Source organism: Lucilia sericata, unplaced genomic scaffold, assembly GCF_015586225.1.
Source record: "Lucilia sericata isolate MDLA Ls3-8-SP2 unplaced genomic scaffold, ASM1558622v1 Contig001214F_arrow, whole genome shotgun sequence".
Classification (NCBI taxonomy): domain Eukaryota; kingdom Metazoa; phylum Arthropoda; class Insecta; order Diptera; family Calliphoridae; genus Lucilia; species Lucilia sericata.
This window is the reverse complement of record NW_023995174.1, coordinates 32,334-46,138: the sequence shown is the minus strand read 5'-3', so window position 1 is coordinate 46,138 and position 13,805 is coordinate 32,334. Positions and strand designations below refer to the sequence as shown.

At 27.9% G+C, this 13,805-nt stretch overlaps 1 protein-coding gene across 2 annotated transcripts in view; it reads left to right on the top strand.

The window, feature by feature from the left end:
• LOC119610498 overlaps positions 1-13,565 on the top strand; it is a 46,695-nt gene extending 33,130 nt beyond the window's left edge. For both annotated transcript variants that reach the window (XM_037965744.1, XM_037965743.1), the window contains one exon: positions 11,063-13,565. In XM_037965744.1, coding sequence (XP_037821672.1) covers positions 11,063-12,876 — 1,814 coding nt within the window. In that variant the 3' untranslated portion in view covers positions 12,877-13,565. The remainder of the gene's footprint in view (positions 1-11,062) is intronic.
• The last annotated feature ends 240 nt before the right edge of the window (positions 13,566-13,805 follow it).

Genomic DNA, 13,805 nt, shown 5'->3' with positions numbered 1-13,805 from the left:
GAGAAAAACGCAACTTTGTTAGCAATTGACGATGTTATTGATCTTTTTCTTTGTACAAAATTGTTCAAAAACTGATTTTCTGAAGGATGCTTTATATGGGGATAGGGTTAAATATGGGCCGATCCTCGAAAAATTTGGTGGAAGGATTTAAGTTTATACAAAAGTTACGAAACCGGTTTTTTAGAAACTGTAATGTCAATTGACATGATTTCCTTTTGTGATACGGAAGGAATGCATGGCCCAATATATAAACAGTCAACCAGGTATGGATAATGGATTAGCAATTGTAGTCTTTGACTTCGTGTTGGGCTGTATTGCATTCAATTTTATATAATTTTTATATTTGTTTAGGCTTGTCTTTGGACGATTACTTCATAAACAGAGATACTACATTTATTTAAGAATGAGATAATTCTGAGTGTATTAAATTATAAACAATATTAAACAATATTTTTGAGAAAAAATACCTATGACGGTGTAATGAACTTAAAAATTTCAACTTTATAAAAGTCTTCTTTGTTGGTACAAAAATCTTCTAATCTTCTAATGCTTCTTCTACTTCAATGTATGCTTCTTCAATTTCTGTTGAAAATCAAACAGTTTTTAAAGGTTAAATGCACCAACATCGAAAATTTTTTAATCGTGGTTATTCTAATATCTAATTGACTAATTGAATTAAAATGAAATTATGGATTTAAATAATTTAACTTCAATAATTATATTTTTGATCGTAAGTTTTGTTTTGAAAAAATGGCATCAGAGCTTATTCAGAGAAATCTTTTGCATATTTTGGACTGAAAAAGGCTATTTTAATTTTTATATTTTCAAAAAATCATACCGTTCCCAATTTTAATTCGATTGAATATCTCATTTTAACCAGTTATGAATATTAAATGTGATTTATTATTCATAATAAATCATTTATCATCAATATTACCTTGTTCCGATACATTTAAGCAATTTATGGATGAAAAAATTATTTTCTGAAAGAGGCTTTATATGGGGGGCTAGGGACAAATATGGACCAAGTCCGATAAAGTTTTGTGAATGTATTTATATAATATTTATTTAAGATGAATTTCATCGCGTTATTTGTGTTTATAAGTTAATTTTGGGCATTCAAGTAATTTTCTGAATGGGACTTTGTATGGGGGAAAAGAAATTTGAAATTAAAAGTCCGGCAACAATAAACAATCCGTTTTTCGGGAATAACTTCCGATTTTCTTTGTATAATACTCACGTTGATTAATTGTTGGCTTTCACACAGTGTTATACATGTATCTACATACATACAAAATTTCAAATTAAAAAACAAATCGTTTCAATTACAGTTTATAAACCGGTTACCCGGTTGCCCGGTTGCCGGCTTGCAAATTTAAATAGACAATCATATATCTATAACAGTGTTGTATAAATCAATTTCATACAATATAATATAAATGCACAGATTGAGGCTTTGAACTTTAAGGTTATAAACCCTTAATATTTTAAAATCAAATTAAAATTGAACAAAAATATTTTTTAATGCCTACCAATTAATATTTTAATTTCATAGTATTTGTGGACTGGTGACATCGTTTTATTGCTCGCTATGGATGTTGATTAACTCTCAGCAAAAAGTCGGTGGGTAACTTAAGTTTATTAAAGATAAGATAATAATCAGGCTTTCTAGAAAGTTGAAAATGTTAAAAGGTTTCAACAACTTTCTTTAGATTTTAAAGTTTAGAATGTGTTGTTAATCGTTTTTTATCAATTTAGTAGAAACTACTGATAAAAAGTGTACATTTATGTTTGTCTATATATTAGACATGCCCCTAAAATTTTACATGGGGTTTGATTTTGAAAAGGAAAAAAGATCGTTAGAAAATCAGAATTATGGTAGCTAAAATTAAAATTTTGATAACAACTATTGAAATTCTGAAAAAGTAAATATTTTTCTATATTCGGAATCATAAAACTATTAGTGTAATAAAATTATGTTTTTACCAGGGACTGTAAATAACAGTTATTCTGAAATTTTTAACCAAAAAAAATCTCTATATTGGAGTCAACGTAGACCTATACTATTATATACCAATGTAATCGCTTTTTCAGAATATATGGTGATTTTAAAAACGCTCTTAGCTCCACAAATACAGTTATTTTTTAAAGGAAAAAGAAAAGTTTGATTGAAACTGTTAAAAAATAAGCTTTATTTTTCCGTCATAAAATAGTTGATTTGTACCGACGTTGAAAACATCTGAATCAATAACGGCAAATGGTAATTTGTCTGTTATGAATGAACACAAGCTCTTTTAATTTCTTCGGAAGGCATTATTATTGAAAATGAGTTTTATTTTATGACGAAAAAATAAAATTCTTTTTTTAAAAGTTTCATTTGAATTTTTATTTTTAGGTTGAAAAATAACTTTTTCAGGTGGATTTTTATTTTTAAAGTCACAAAATAACTTATGAATTAACTTTTTTGATATAACTTAGAACTGTTACGGTCCCTGGCTTTTATCAATTTTCAAACCAGTTAATGTAACAGATTTGTGTCGGTAAAATTTCATTCTTAATAATTCGGTAAACACACCCGAATGAAATTTAGCAAATATTAACGATTATAACCGAAAAATAGTCTATAGTAAAATATATTGATTCTTATAAAAAATGTTTTGTATTATAACCAAAAATTGGTTACATCTTGAACTTAAAAATTGGTTACAACTTAAATTCGGTAGTGATAGATAATCCTAATTCGAACCAAATTTGGAATGTTATTAAAGGTTTAGGTAAAGTCTATTTTTTAATTAATAATGTTGATTTGCTTTTAATGATTTATAATTACAGCAGTCAATATGTGTGAGAAATCTTACGAAGAAACGGATAATGGAAATGATTATAATGCTTATAAGGAAGTATTTACCGTTTATAAACCCAAAGCAGACGCGGGAAGGATTTTAAACCAGTTTGAGTAAATACATTTTCATATTTATAATTTTAATAAAATAATTAAATATTTAAATACAATCCACAAATCGTCATATGAAATCCCTAAGTTGCAAAAAAAAATCAAAATCGACTTTTTGATTGATTATGATGCACCGTATAAAAATACATGTTCCTGCTAAATTTTGCACTCCTACAATCAAAATCAACGTCGCTATCTTCGAAATTCTAAAAGATAATGTTCCAAAAATACCTTAAAATTCATGAACATTTTAAAATTGTTTTGAGTTTTTAACTTTGAAATTGTAAAATGTTATAAGTTGGCATCAAATAAAACAAAAATGGCACTTTTAGCGAAACCTTGCGATTTATAGTTTTTTTTAACAGCTTTAGAATTTAAAAAAAAATCCAATTTCCGAAAATCTTAATGAAAACAAAGAAGCCTTATGCCTTCCATGTTTCGGTCTATTTGACCAACAAAAACCGATTTTAATTTAGTTAAAAATGTTGAAACTTACTATTTTTAATGTAACATACGCCCTTTTGGGTTTCAGAAAAAAACAAATTCTCAAGGGCGTAAGTTTCATATCTCCGCAATTAAAACAAAAACCGCAAATTTTTCTTCAAATACTAATTTTTCAATATAAAATAAGCTTAACTTGAGAAAATGTTGAAAATTTTTGGATATTTATCATTTTAAAAAGTTTTTTGCTTCTCCTGAAAAATTTTTTCAATGTAACTTAGGGCTTTTTGGATGTGTAACATAAAAATTGGTATATTATTATAATATGCCACGCCCATATATTGATGCAGTCGCGATGGATATCGTGAAATCTATTCAGAAAACAATTTCTGAGCTGATACTTTAATTTGGGCATAGACCAATATTTTTGTGCATTACAAACATCAGCACAAACCCAAAATACCCTCCCCATAGGTGGTGTAGGGTATAACTGAAGTGTTTTGTTTTATTTCTAAAAAATACGTTGATACATACGTACATACATATGTATGTATGTATGTATGTATATACATTTATATACATATGTACACATATTTACATAGTTTTTGAATAGTACTTTAAACATTGTGTTTCTATGCCTAATGACTACATATTGTTTAAATATTAAATATTGACAGTCTTTAGATATTGGGGAAAGAAAATATTTTGTTTTACTTGAGTTGTAGTAACCAAATAAATGTGGTGCGTAAATTAAATTGTAGGAGTGTGACTGAAGATAGAAAATTGTTTGTACAATACAACTTGAAAAAATATATTGATGTGCGTGCATTAAAAAGATAATCTTATGATTAAAAAACCTATGATACGCTCACTTGAATAAGTTCACTATTTTCATTACATTCAAATTAATTTTTTGCAAAAAATAATAGTTAATAGTTATATTAAAATTTTAAATAAATAGCAAAATGATGTCTTATATATTTTTAATATTTTTTTATTTTCTAAAATATAACGTTTTTGAAATATTCTAGTGTCTGTGAATATAAACAATTTATTAAAAAAATAGTTCGAAGTGAGCCTTTAAATGAAGAACACAAATAGTCATAACAAAATTGAACAGAAAAACTATCATAAAAACTGCCTCCAAGCCAACAGATTCTGCCGTAAAAAAGAAAAATCGAGTGTTACAGGAAGCCTAGCTGCAGTAAAACGTATTAAAAAATGCCACTCGTAGAGAAAAAACCTTTTCAGTTTTAAAGCAATTAATTGGTCTCTGAATCGTAGAAATCCGATAAATACTTTCAATGTTGTAGATGTTCAAAGTTACATACTATTATACGTTTTTTTAAGTAAAATTATTGAAAATATAAAGTAGATTTGTTTTATGCATCCTGTAATGAATGTATGTATATACAAAAAATTAAACAAATTGGAAGACCATCGGTCAATTCCTATTTGATTTCTCATGGAAATCATGATATAAGAAAATACTAACCGGTTGTATTAGTTTTCAGAAATCTCAAAACCCCCAGGGGTTATACCTGATATAAATGTTAATTAGATGTTAATATGTTTCTCATCTGAACTTACATAAACTAAATTTATACTTATCATATATATGAGCGATATGTATGTATAATACTATACTATACATACATATGTATGTATAAGTACAAATTGAAATGATTTACGAAAATTAAAGTTTATTGACACTTCTACAAACACTGAAGGACATCTTAATTATAATGTTCATCGTTTATTCTGACGATTCTTATGAATCAATAAAATCTCTCTTTCTCTTTGTTAAACATATTTGTTAAGCAGTTTGATTTTTATTATTATTATTATTATTATTATCGCCAAGTAGGTTTTCTCTTGTGCCACTTCAAATACTTGGACGTGTGTGTTTTTTTAAGCAGAAAATAAAGGCATATAAATATCCCTGGTTGGTGTTTAAAAAGTTAATTATGGTCTATTTCATTATTGAAAAAGCTCTCTGCAAATGTGATTTGAATTATTAATACGCGATTTGAATTATTTTATACTCCGTTGAAATTTAAAGAGAAATTTGAAAATAACAAACTAATAAAAACATACAAGTACGTATGTATTAAGTAGGGTTTACATGTAAGCATAAGAATATTAACATTTTATTAAATAAAATAATTGTCCAATTCACAATCGATATCGTATCATTATATATATATATATATATATATATATAAATAATATTAAAATAAAAATAAGCTTTTCCATAATTTTTACCAATTTTTATTGTATAAATTTATACACTATGTAAAACCCACAAATTATGCTCTGATTCTCAGAGATAATCCAGCGAATTAAAAGTTAAGTATTATACTCCGTCCACACATTCATGTTGTTCGAAACACAACGTGTTTTTTTCAGAAACTCTTAAATTTGTACTGCTTTCCATTCATTTAGCATGTTAAGAATATTCCACACTTTGTATTCCTCTATGTTTTCGTTAATTTTTTCGGGATTTATTTAATTATCAACATTGGGGTTTTAGTTCATAATGAAATAACTTCCCAATTTCCTAAAATTGTGTTTAAAACTAATCACGTATTTAATAATATTTAAAGAAACTATGTGCCTGTTCCTCTAAATGCGACCGAATAAGTTTTATCTAGTTTTATATATGAAAAACAAGTAAGAAATTATAGTCGGGCGAGGCCGACCATATAATACCATACACCTGTTACAAAAAAATTAGATTTAGTTTTCATAATAAAGCATTTAAGTTAATTGTTCCTTGCCTTGAATTATACTTAAGCCATTTATTGTTGAATAAAATTGTGGAAATTAAAGTCAAATTTTGAAGGGGGCTTTGAATAGGGGCTATGGTCAAATGAGGCCCTATAATCATAAAATTAATGAGATCATAAAGGCTAGTATAGAACTTGGTTTTGCAGCTTTTTGTCGAGATACGAGTATATTAAACATAATTATGAACTTAAAAGCCCTATTCGTCTGGTTCAGTTGCATGGGGGCTAGGTGAAATAATGGACCGATGTTAACCATCTACAGGCTTCGTCTCCGGTAGCATAGAAGATCATGTGCCAAATTTCATTGAATTATTTTCAAAATTGCGACCTGTAGTTTGATTACAAGGTTAACTAGCTCTATTCGGGGGTTCAGTTGTATGGGGGCTAGGTGAGATAATGGACCGATGTTAACCATCATGCACCAAATTTCATTGAATTATCTTAAAAATTGCGACCTGTAGTTTTTTTTTTATTTATTTGAAAAATTGATACTAATATTTCAGTAAAATTATCTGTGACTCGTCGTGATAAAATCAGCATTTTGTTTCCCCTATACATTGATAAATATTTGTCTGATATAGACACGGGGTCATAGTCTAGTGCTCCGTAGCTCCGCGAAGACGAACGAAAAAACCATGAATAAACAATATTCTTTTTTATATATGCTAGAAAATATCTCCAAACTTTTCACAAATACTAAAATACACAATTTTTCTCAACAATCCCAGATTTGTTGGTGACTTTCTGAATTAAATTTGTTTGGTTGTTTCTCAGGACGAAGCTAGGTTCTACAAATTTATTGTATCACTTTTATAATGTAAAATATTAGGTGATTTGTAATTTTTATTCCCTGTATAGGTTAAAGTTAGGCCACACATTAATCCAGTTAATTTTAAATATAAATATCCATTCCGTCGATTTTAACTTAATTTTGTCAATCAATATTATTTATTTATTTTGTTTAACAATATTCAATATCCTAGCCTATAGGCCATAAGCGGGTACAAATTTCTACTTTACAATGATTCTTTCGACACAAAATGAATATATATATATATATATATATATATATATATATATATATATATATATATATATATATATATACAAATTTATTGTATCACTTTTATAATGTAAAATATTAGGTGATTTGTAATTTTTATTCCCTGTATAGGTTAAAGTTAGGCCACATTTTATAATTCAATGACAAGTTTATCGCAAATTTAAGTTTGTCAAATTATGAGCAAAAGCGTTCACGTTTGAAAGGACTAATATAATATACATATTTCCGAAACAGAGGTAACCCTTCATTCATCTCCAATACATTAATCCAGTTAATTTTAAATATAAATATCCATTCCGTCGATTTTAACTTAATTTTGTCAATCAATATTATTTATTTATTTTGTTTAACAATATTCAATATCCTAGCCTATAGGCCATAAGCGGGTACAAATTTCTACTTTACAATGATTCTTTCGACACAAAATGAATATATATATATATATATATATATATATATATATATATATATATATATATATATATATATATATATATATATATATAATCATTGCTTTGTATTCAGCTTATTAGCCCAATTCACGATGTGGTGTATTTTTGTAATTGTATTTATGCTCTTAAATTAAATTAAATTATATATATATATATATATATATATATATATATATATATAATCATTGCTTTGCATTCAGCTTATTAGCCCAATTCACGATGTGGTGTATTTTTGTAATTGTATTTATGCTCTTAAATTATTCTTTGGGCCCAAGAAACTAAAAAAAATGAAAGTTTGCAATTTTGGCCAATAGGTTAGGTTTAATATGAAAAAAATTAAATTTGTCGAACTTAAATTTTTTTGCTTTCATTCGATTCACTCACTGTATACTACTTGATTTAAATCACACAAACACTCTCATTAATTGTATCGTTTGAACTGATTATTGTAATAAAACAATGAGTGAGTCAAACATAGTATTTGAAAAAATTTAAATGTTTTAATTTATTATTTAAGTCACTCACGCATGGGTCTACTGTCATTCACTATTTATCCGATTTGGAAGGAAAAGTTTGTAAATTTCCTTTATTTTATGTAAAATGTTTGAAAATTATATTTTAATAATATAAAATTTTATTATTTGATGATTTTTATAACAATATTTCAGAAACATTGTAATAAGTTGTTCTGATTTACCTACTTCTAGAATGGGTTCATGTAGAAACATTTCAGAGTTCTGAAAAGAAATCTTGAAAATAATGATGTCGCCTTTACTTCTACATCCAGCTTTGAGGAGCAGTGTTGTGTTTCTAAAGTATTTCTAATAAGTTCTTCAGCAATACATAGTTATACACTAGTTCATTGGAACGTATGAATTCTAGAACTCGTTGAAAAATCTCAAAAACATAAAATTAATTAACTTAATTTCTTTACATAGAAGAGGATTTAAATTGAGAAAATACGAATTCATATTGAGAATTACAAACTAAAATTTAGAAAATATAAATTAAAGTTCAGAAATTTAAATTAATATTGAGAAAAACCTATTTGAAAATGAGAAATCCAAATTAATATTGCGAAATAATAAAATTAAATTAAGAAATGCAAATTAACATCGAGAAAAAACAAACTAAAATTCAGAATTCCAACATTATATTAAGAAATTGAAATTGAGATATTAACTATGATAATGAGAAATTTAAAATTTGAGTGTGTGCCAATCGGTAACAATTTACTTGAAAAAGTAAATTTTTGATAGATATGAGGTGAATAAAATTTTACTAGCTCATCGGGATACATAAATTTTTGACAATTGAAAAGAAAAATTTGAAAATACAAAAAATATAATATTTTATAATTTTAGTTTGTAATACATTTGTGATTGTAGAAATTTATTTTAAAAATAAAAAAATCAATAAAAGTGTTTCTTTTATTAAAATAAATGCAGATTTTCTTGTGAAATTAGTGACAATTGTCAAAATTTAATGTAATCAAAAAAGAGTTCGTTTGGCACAGCAAAAGTGATAATATTTTCCACCATAAGAAAATGTTATTTTACCATAGAACTTTGCTGCCGTTTGGCACACAGTCTTTGTATGGAATTATTTGAAAATATTTTTCTTATAAATGTTTTAAATAGCACAGAAAAAATTATGAGCATAAATATTATGAACTGTTTAAAAGTTAATAATATTTGAAAATAAGTTCCTAAATTGTATGAATTTTTTAATTTTTATTTTTTCAAACAATCTAGAAGCATTGACTTAAAATATTTCAAATATATTTTTATTTTCTATTTGTTAAAAAAAGGTTTGAAATTTTCTTATGAAAATTTTCTATTTCTTTATGATTATAAAAATATTGGTCCTACACCCACCTTAAAGTATACCGATCGACTCAGAATCACTCTCTGAGTCGATTAATGTCCGTCCGGCTGGCTGGCTGTCCATGTAAACCTTGTGCGCAAGGTACAGGTGAACGTGGGGGCTAGGTGAAATCGGTCCATTATTTCACCTAGCGCCCATACAACCCCACCCCGGAAAGGGCTTTTGAGTTCATAATTATGTTAAATATTGTAGTATCTCTACAAAAATCGGCAAAACTTAGTTCTATATACGTCTTAATAATACTACCAATTTTTATAATTATCGGACTTTATTTGGCCCGAGCCCCCATACAAAGTCCCCTTGAGAAAATGAGTTCAAGGTCAATAATTCACTAATAAACACTAGTATCACGATGAAATCCAGCATACATAACTCTAATGTAAACGTAAAGCCATGTACCAAAATTTATAAGGATAGGCCCATATTTACCCTTGCTCCCATATAACCTCTCTTTTAGAAAACAAATTGTTAAAATATTTCGGAATTAAGGTAAACAACTTAAATGCTTTGCTATTAAATATAATCCACATTTTTAACATACTCAGTGGTGTCGGTGTTGACTATACTTTTCTACTTGTTTTTAGATACAAATCGATGAAATCTGCGTGTAATTGGCAGGATTTTTTTCTTTTTTAAGATATTGTTTTTCAGCATTTCAATTTTAATTTTTTTATTATACAAAATTCGCTAATAAAGGATTACTATCTACTAAATATGGAAACAGATTAGTAGATAATAGACTTTGTTAGCAATGTTTTCAATATTGCAGAAAAAAAGTAAAAATTAAAAAAAAATCTGTCATGTACAAATTAATAAATGAACTTTTAATATTTTGAATGAAAATGGTTTGGGGAAAAAAGTCATGTTCGATATTGTCCCAATATTAATTTCAATTTCTCAATATATTTTTTTTTCAATATTAAGTTGGAAATTCAAATTTCAATTTGTTTTTTCTTTTATTATTAAGTTATTTTTTATTTTTAATTATTTGTTATATGATTATATTTCTTATGTATAAATTCTTTTTTTTAAGCAGAAATTTGTAACCGATTATGGCCAATAGACTACTAGTCTAAGACTAGGTTAATTTGGAAATAAATTAAATCAATTAATTAATATCAACTTTGATTACTAAATTTAATTTGATATGTCTCAATATTAAATTGGATTTCCGAAATTCATTCTGGTTAGATTCTGATTAGATACATAGCTGAAGCTCTTGAGCAAAGTGCTTGCACATGGACCGGCAGAACCTTGAAAAAATTGCCACCGGCGTGTTAAACGCATAAATGAGCGGTGGCGAGTCTCCGGTCTCTTAATTCATTGCGGTTTCGGATTTAGTACATTAGGGACTTAGTTTGTAGCTCCCATAAATTAGACTCTTACATAAAAATTTTAATAAAACATTTAAATTTTAATACCAAACCATTATTTATTTCAATAATAACTAAAGTAAATTATTTTCGTTTCTTTTTAGATAAAATGAAACCATGTCATAACCAAGCACATCGTAACAGTACATCCAGTGAAGCAACGGCTAGTTATAGTTCAAGTAATGAGGATTTGTGTTTAACATATTTAATAGAAGCAAGTTCACAAAAAAATGGAACAAAATTGAGACAGAGGAAACAACAAAAACGGAAAAAAGCCCTTACTTCCACGAATTCTGCTAATATAAACAGAAATATCGAGTTCATGGATCTCGGTGATGAAACTATGGAAAATGTAAAATCTAATGGACCAAAGAAGACATCAACTAATGCTGCCCTAAAATTAAGAAAGCAATGCGCAACTGCTGCTGCTTTGAAGGCAGTTTTAAATAATAGGCAACTCTCGAAGTCGTATATTCATAGTCTAAGAAGTTCGGAATCTAATTCATCCCTATGCAATTCCTTGTCATCTGCTTCCTCAACAACATCTATAAATTCGTCGCTTTCATCGTCGGCTTCAAATTCTCCCGCTACATCAGTCAATTCCTCACCCACGGCATCCCCTACTGCATGTAAACGTAATACGGATTATTTGAAAAAATCGGCAAAGTCATTGATACCACCTCTAAAACAATTTACTAAATTGAACATGAATGAGCAGGAATTAGTTCAACAAATGAGACGCTATGTTATCGATCCAAGTCTTCTAAGAGTATACGGCTTCCCTGTAGAATCAGTTCACCATGAGGGTAGTATTGAAATTTTTAAATGCTTGCCTAAACATTTGGCCGAGGAGGCTGTGACTGAAGACAACCAACGACATCATCGTCATTTTTATGGTCGTAAAAAATCCGACATCTTTAATGTTAGTGATGGTTTATACTCGAATTCCTGTGGTCAACGATGGTATGGTAATAGTTCAACCGATTCAGGCCATGGTTCTGGCGAATCAAGCCCACGCTTCACCGATTCAGATTCAAGTGAAATGGCTGAAGATGAATTGATAGCACCTGTAATGGCATTTTACACACCCGATGGCGTATACCAAATATTTTCAGAATACTGTAATTCCATAGAGAAACAGTGTGTGCGATGTTCCAAAATGTTCCAAGTTAACGAAGAAGGCGAGTACTTGTCTTTCGGATCATGTACTTATCACTGGGGTAAACTGAGTAATGTGTACAATGGGAAATGCTACGTCAATATTTATTCTTGTTGTCAAGGCGAAGAGCTTAGCGAAGGATGTTCTCAGCATGCTTTGCATGTTTGGAATGGTATTGTTGTTGGCATAAATGGCCCTTACACGGATTTTGTACACACACAACGGAAGGATAAAGGTCTTAAAAAGCATTCAAAAGTATATGCCATCGACTGTGAAATGTCTTACACAGGCTTAGGTTTGGAGGTCACCAAAGTCACAGTTGTAGGTTATGATGGTTCTCTTGTGTATGAACACTTTGTGAGAACTCAAGCCGAAATAATTGATTATAATACCCGATTTTCGGGGGTTTCTGAAAAGGATCTCTCAGCAGACTCGAATAATTCCATTAAAACTTTTGCCGAAGTACAAAAAGACTTGCTAAATCTCTTTGACGCCGATACTATCCTCATTGGTCATGGTTTAGATAATGATTTGAGGGTTTTGCGTTTAGTACACAAAACGATAGTGGACACGTCAGTGATATTTAGCCATTCAACGGGATATCCATATAGAAGATCTCTCAAGAATTTAACAAAATCCTTTTTAAAACGAGATATACAGTGTGGTGATATGGGTCACAGTAGTTTTGAAGATTCTCGAGCATGCCTAGAGTTGATGATGTGGAAGATCCGAAAAGATTTACGGCACTGGAATTACTAATCAGTACGAACAATATTATAAGGGTTTTAACAAAAGTCTAATTGTGATCAAATTTGTATATATATAATTTTAATTCCTATGTAGCTATAAAATTTGTAAAACTTTATATATATTTTTTTAATATATGTATGTATGTTGTGCGAATGTGTTATTATAATGAATATAAATTTTGATTGTATAAAAGGGTGCTCGATTCGGTCATATTTACTGAAATATTTCATTATTAGCTACATTAAATATAGTTTTTTTATTATTTATTTATTTCAGTCTTTTTTTAATCGAAATATAGGATTTTGAAATATTTTTTATTAAGCTAAATAATATTTTTTATTTATTCAGTTAGATTCTGGTGTACTTTTAATTGTATTGTAGTTTATAGAAAAACCTGTTTCCACGAAGACGAATACTTGATCACCCTACCCTGCAATTATATATGTATGTAATTTTTTTAATGTTAATAAAATCACAAGAGAGTGTGTGATAAAGATTAAGTGAGCTACGAAAATTAAATTTAGTTTTTTTCTTACAATTTGCTTAAAATTTTCTGTATTACTTTAGCAGAATTTAAGTTTTCAATCAGATCAATTTTCTGTATTATTTTAGCAGAATTTAAGTTTTCAATCAGGTAATTTTTTTAAATTTAAATGTTTAAAAATAAAATAATATATTGTTTGAATTCTAATAATAAACTTGATGTTTTGGTGCTAGATCATACAATTTTTACTTCAATTGAATTGTTCAGCAAACGTAGAAACTTAATGTAGTTAAAATATACTTTTATAATATTAGTTGTGTTCCGGAGCGTTTCTGGCTAAAGAGAATTAATTAATTTTCTCTTAGTACTTTTAAAAAGTACGGGATCAGAAAAAACACAAAATTTCTCTTTTAATAAATTTGTCTTGATGTTTATTCAAACAACTTTCTATTCA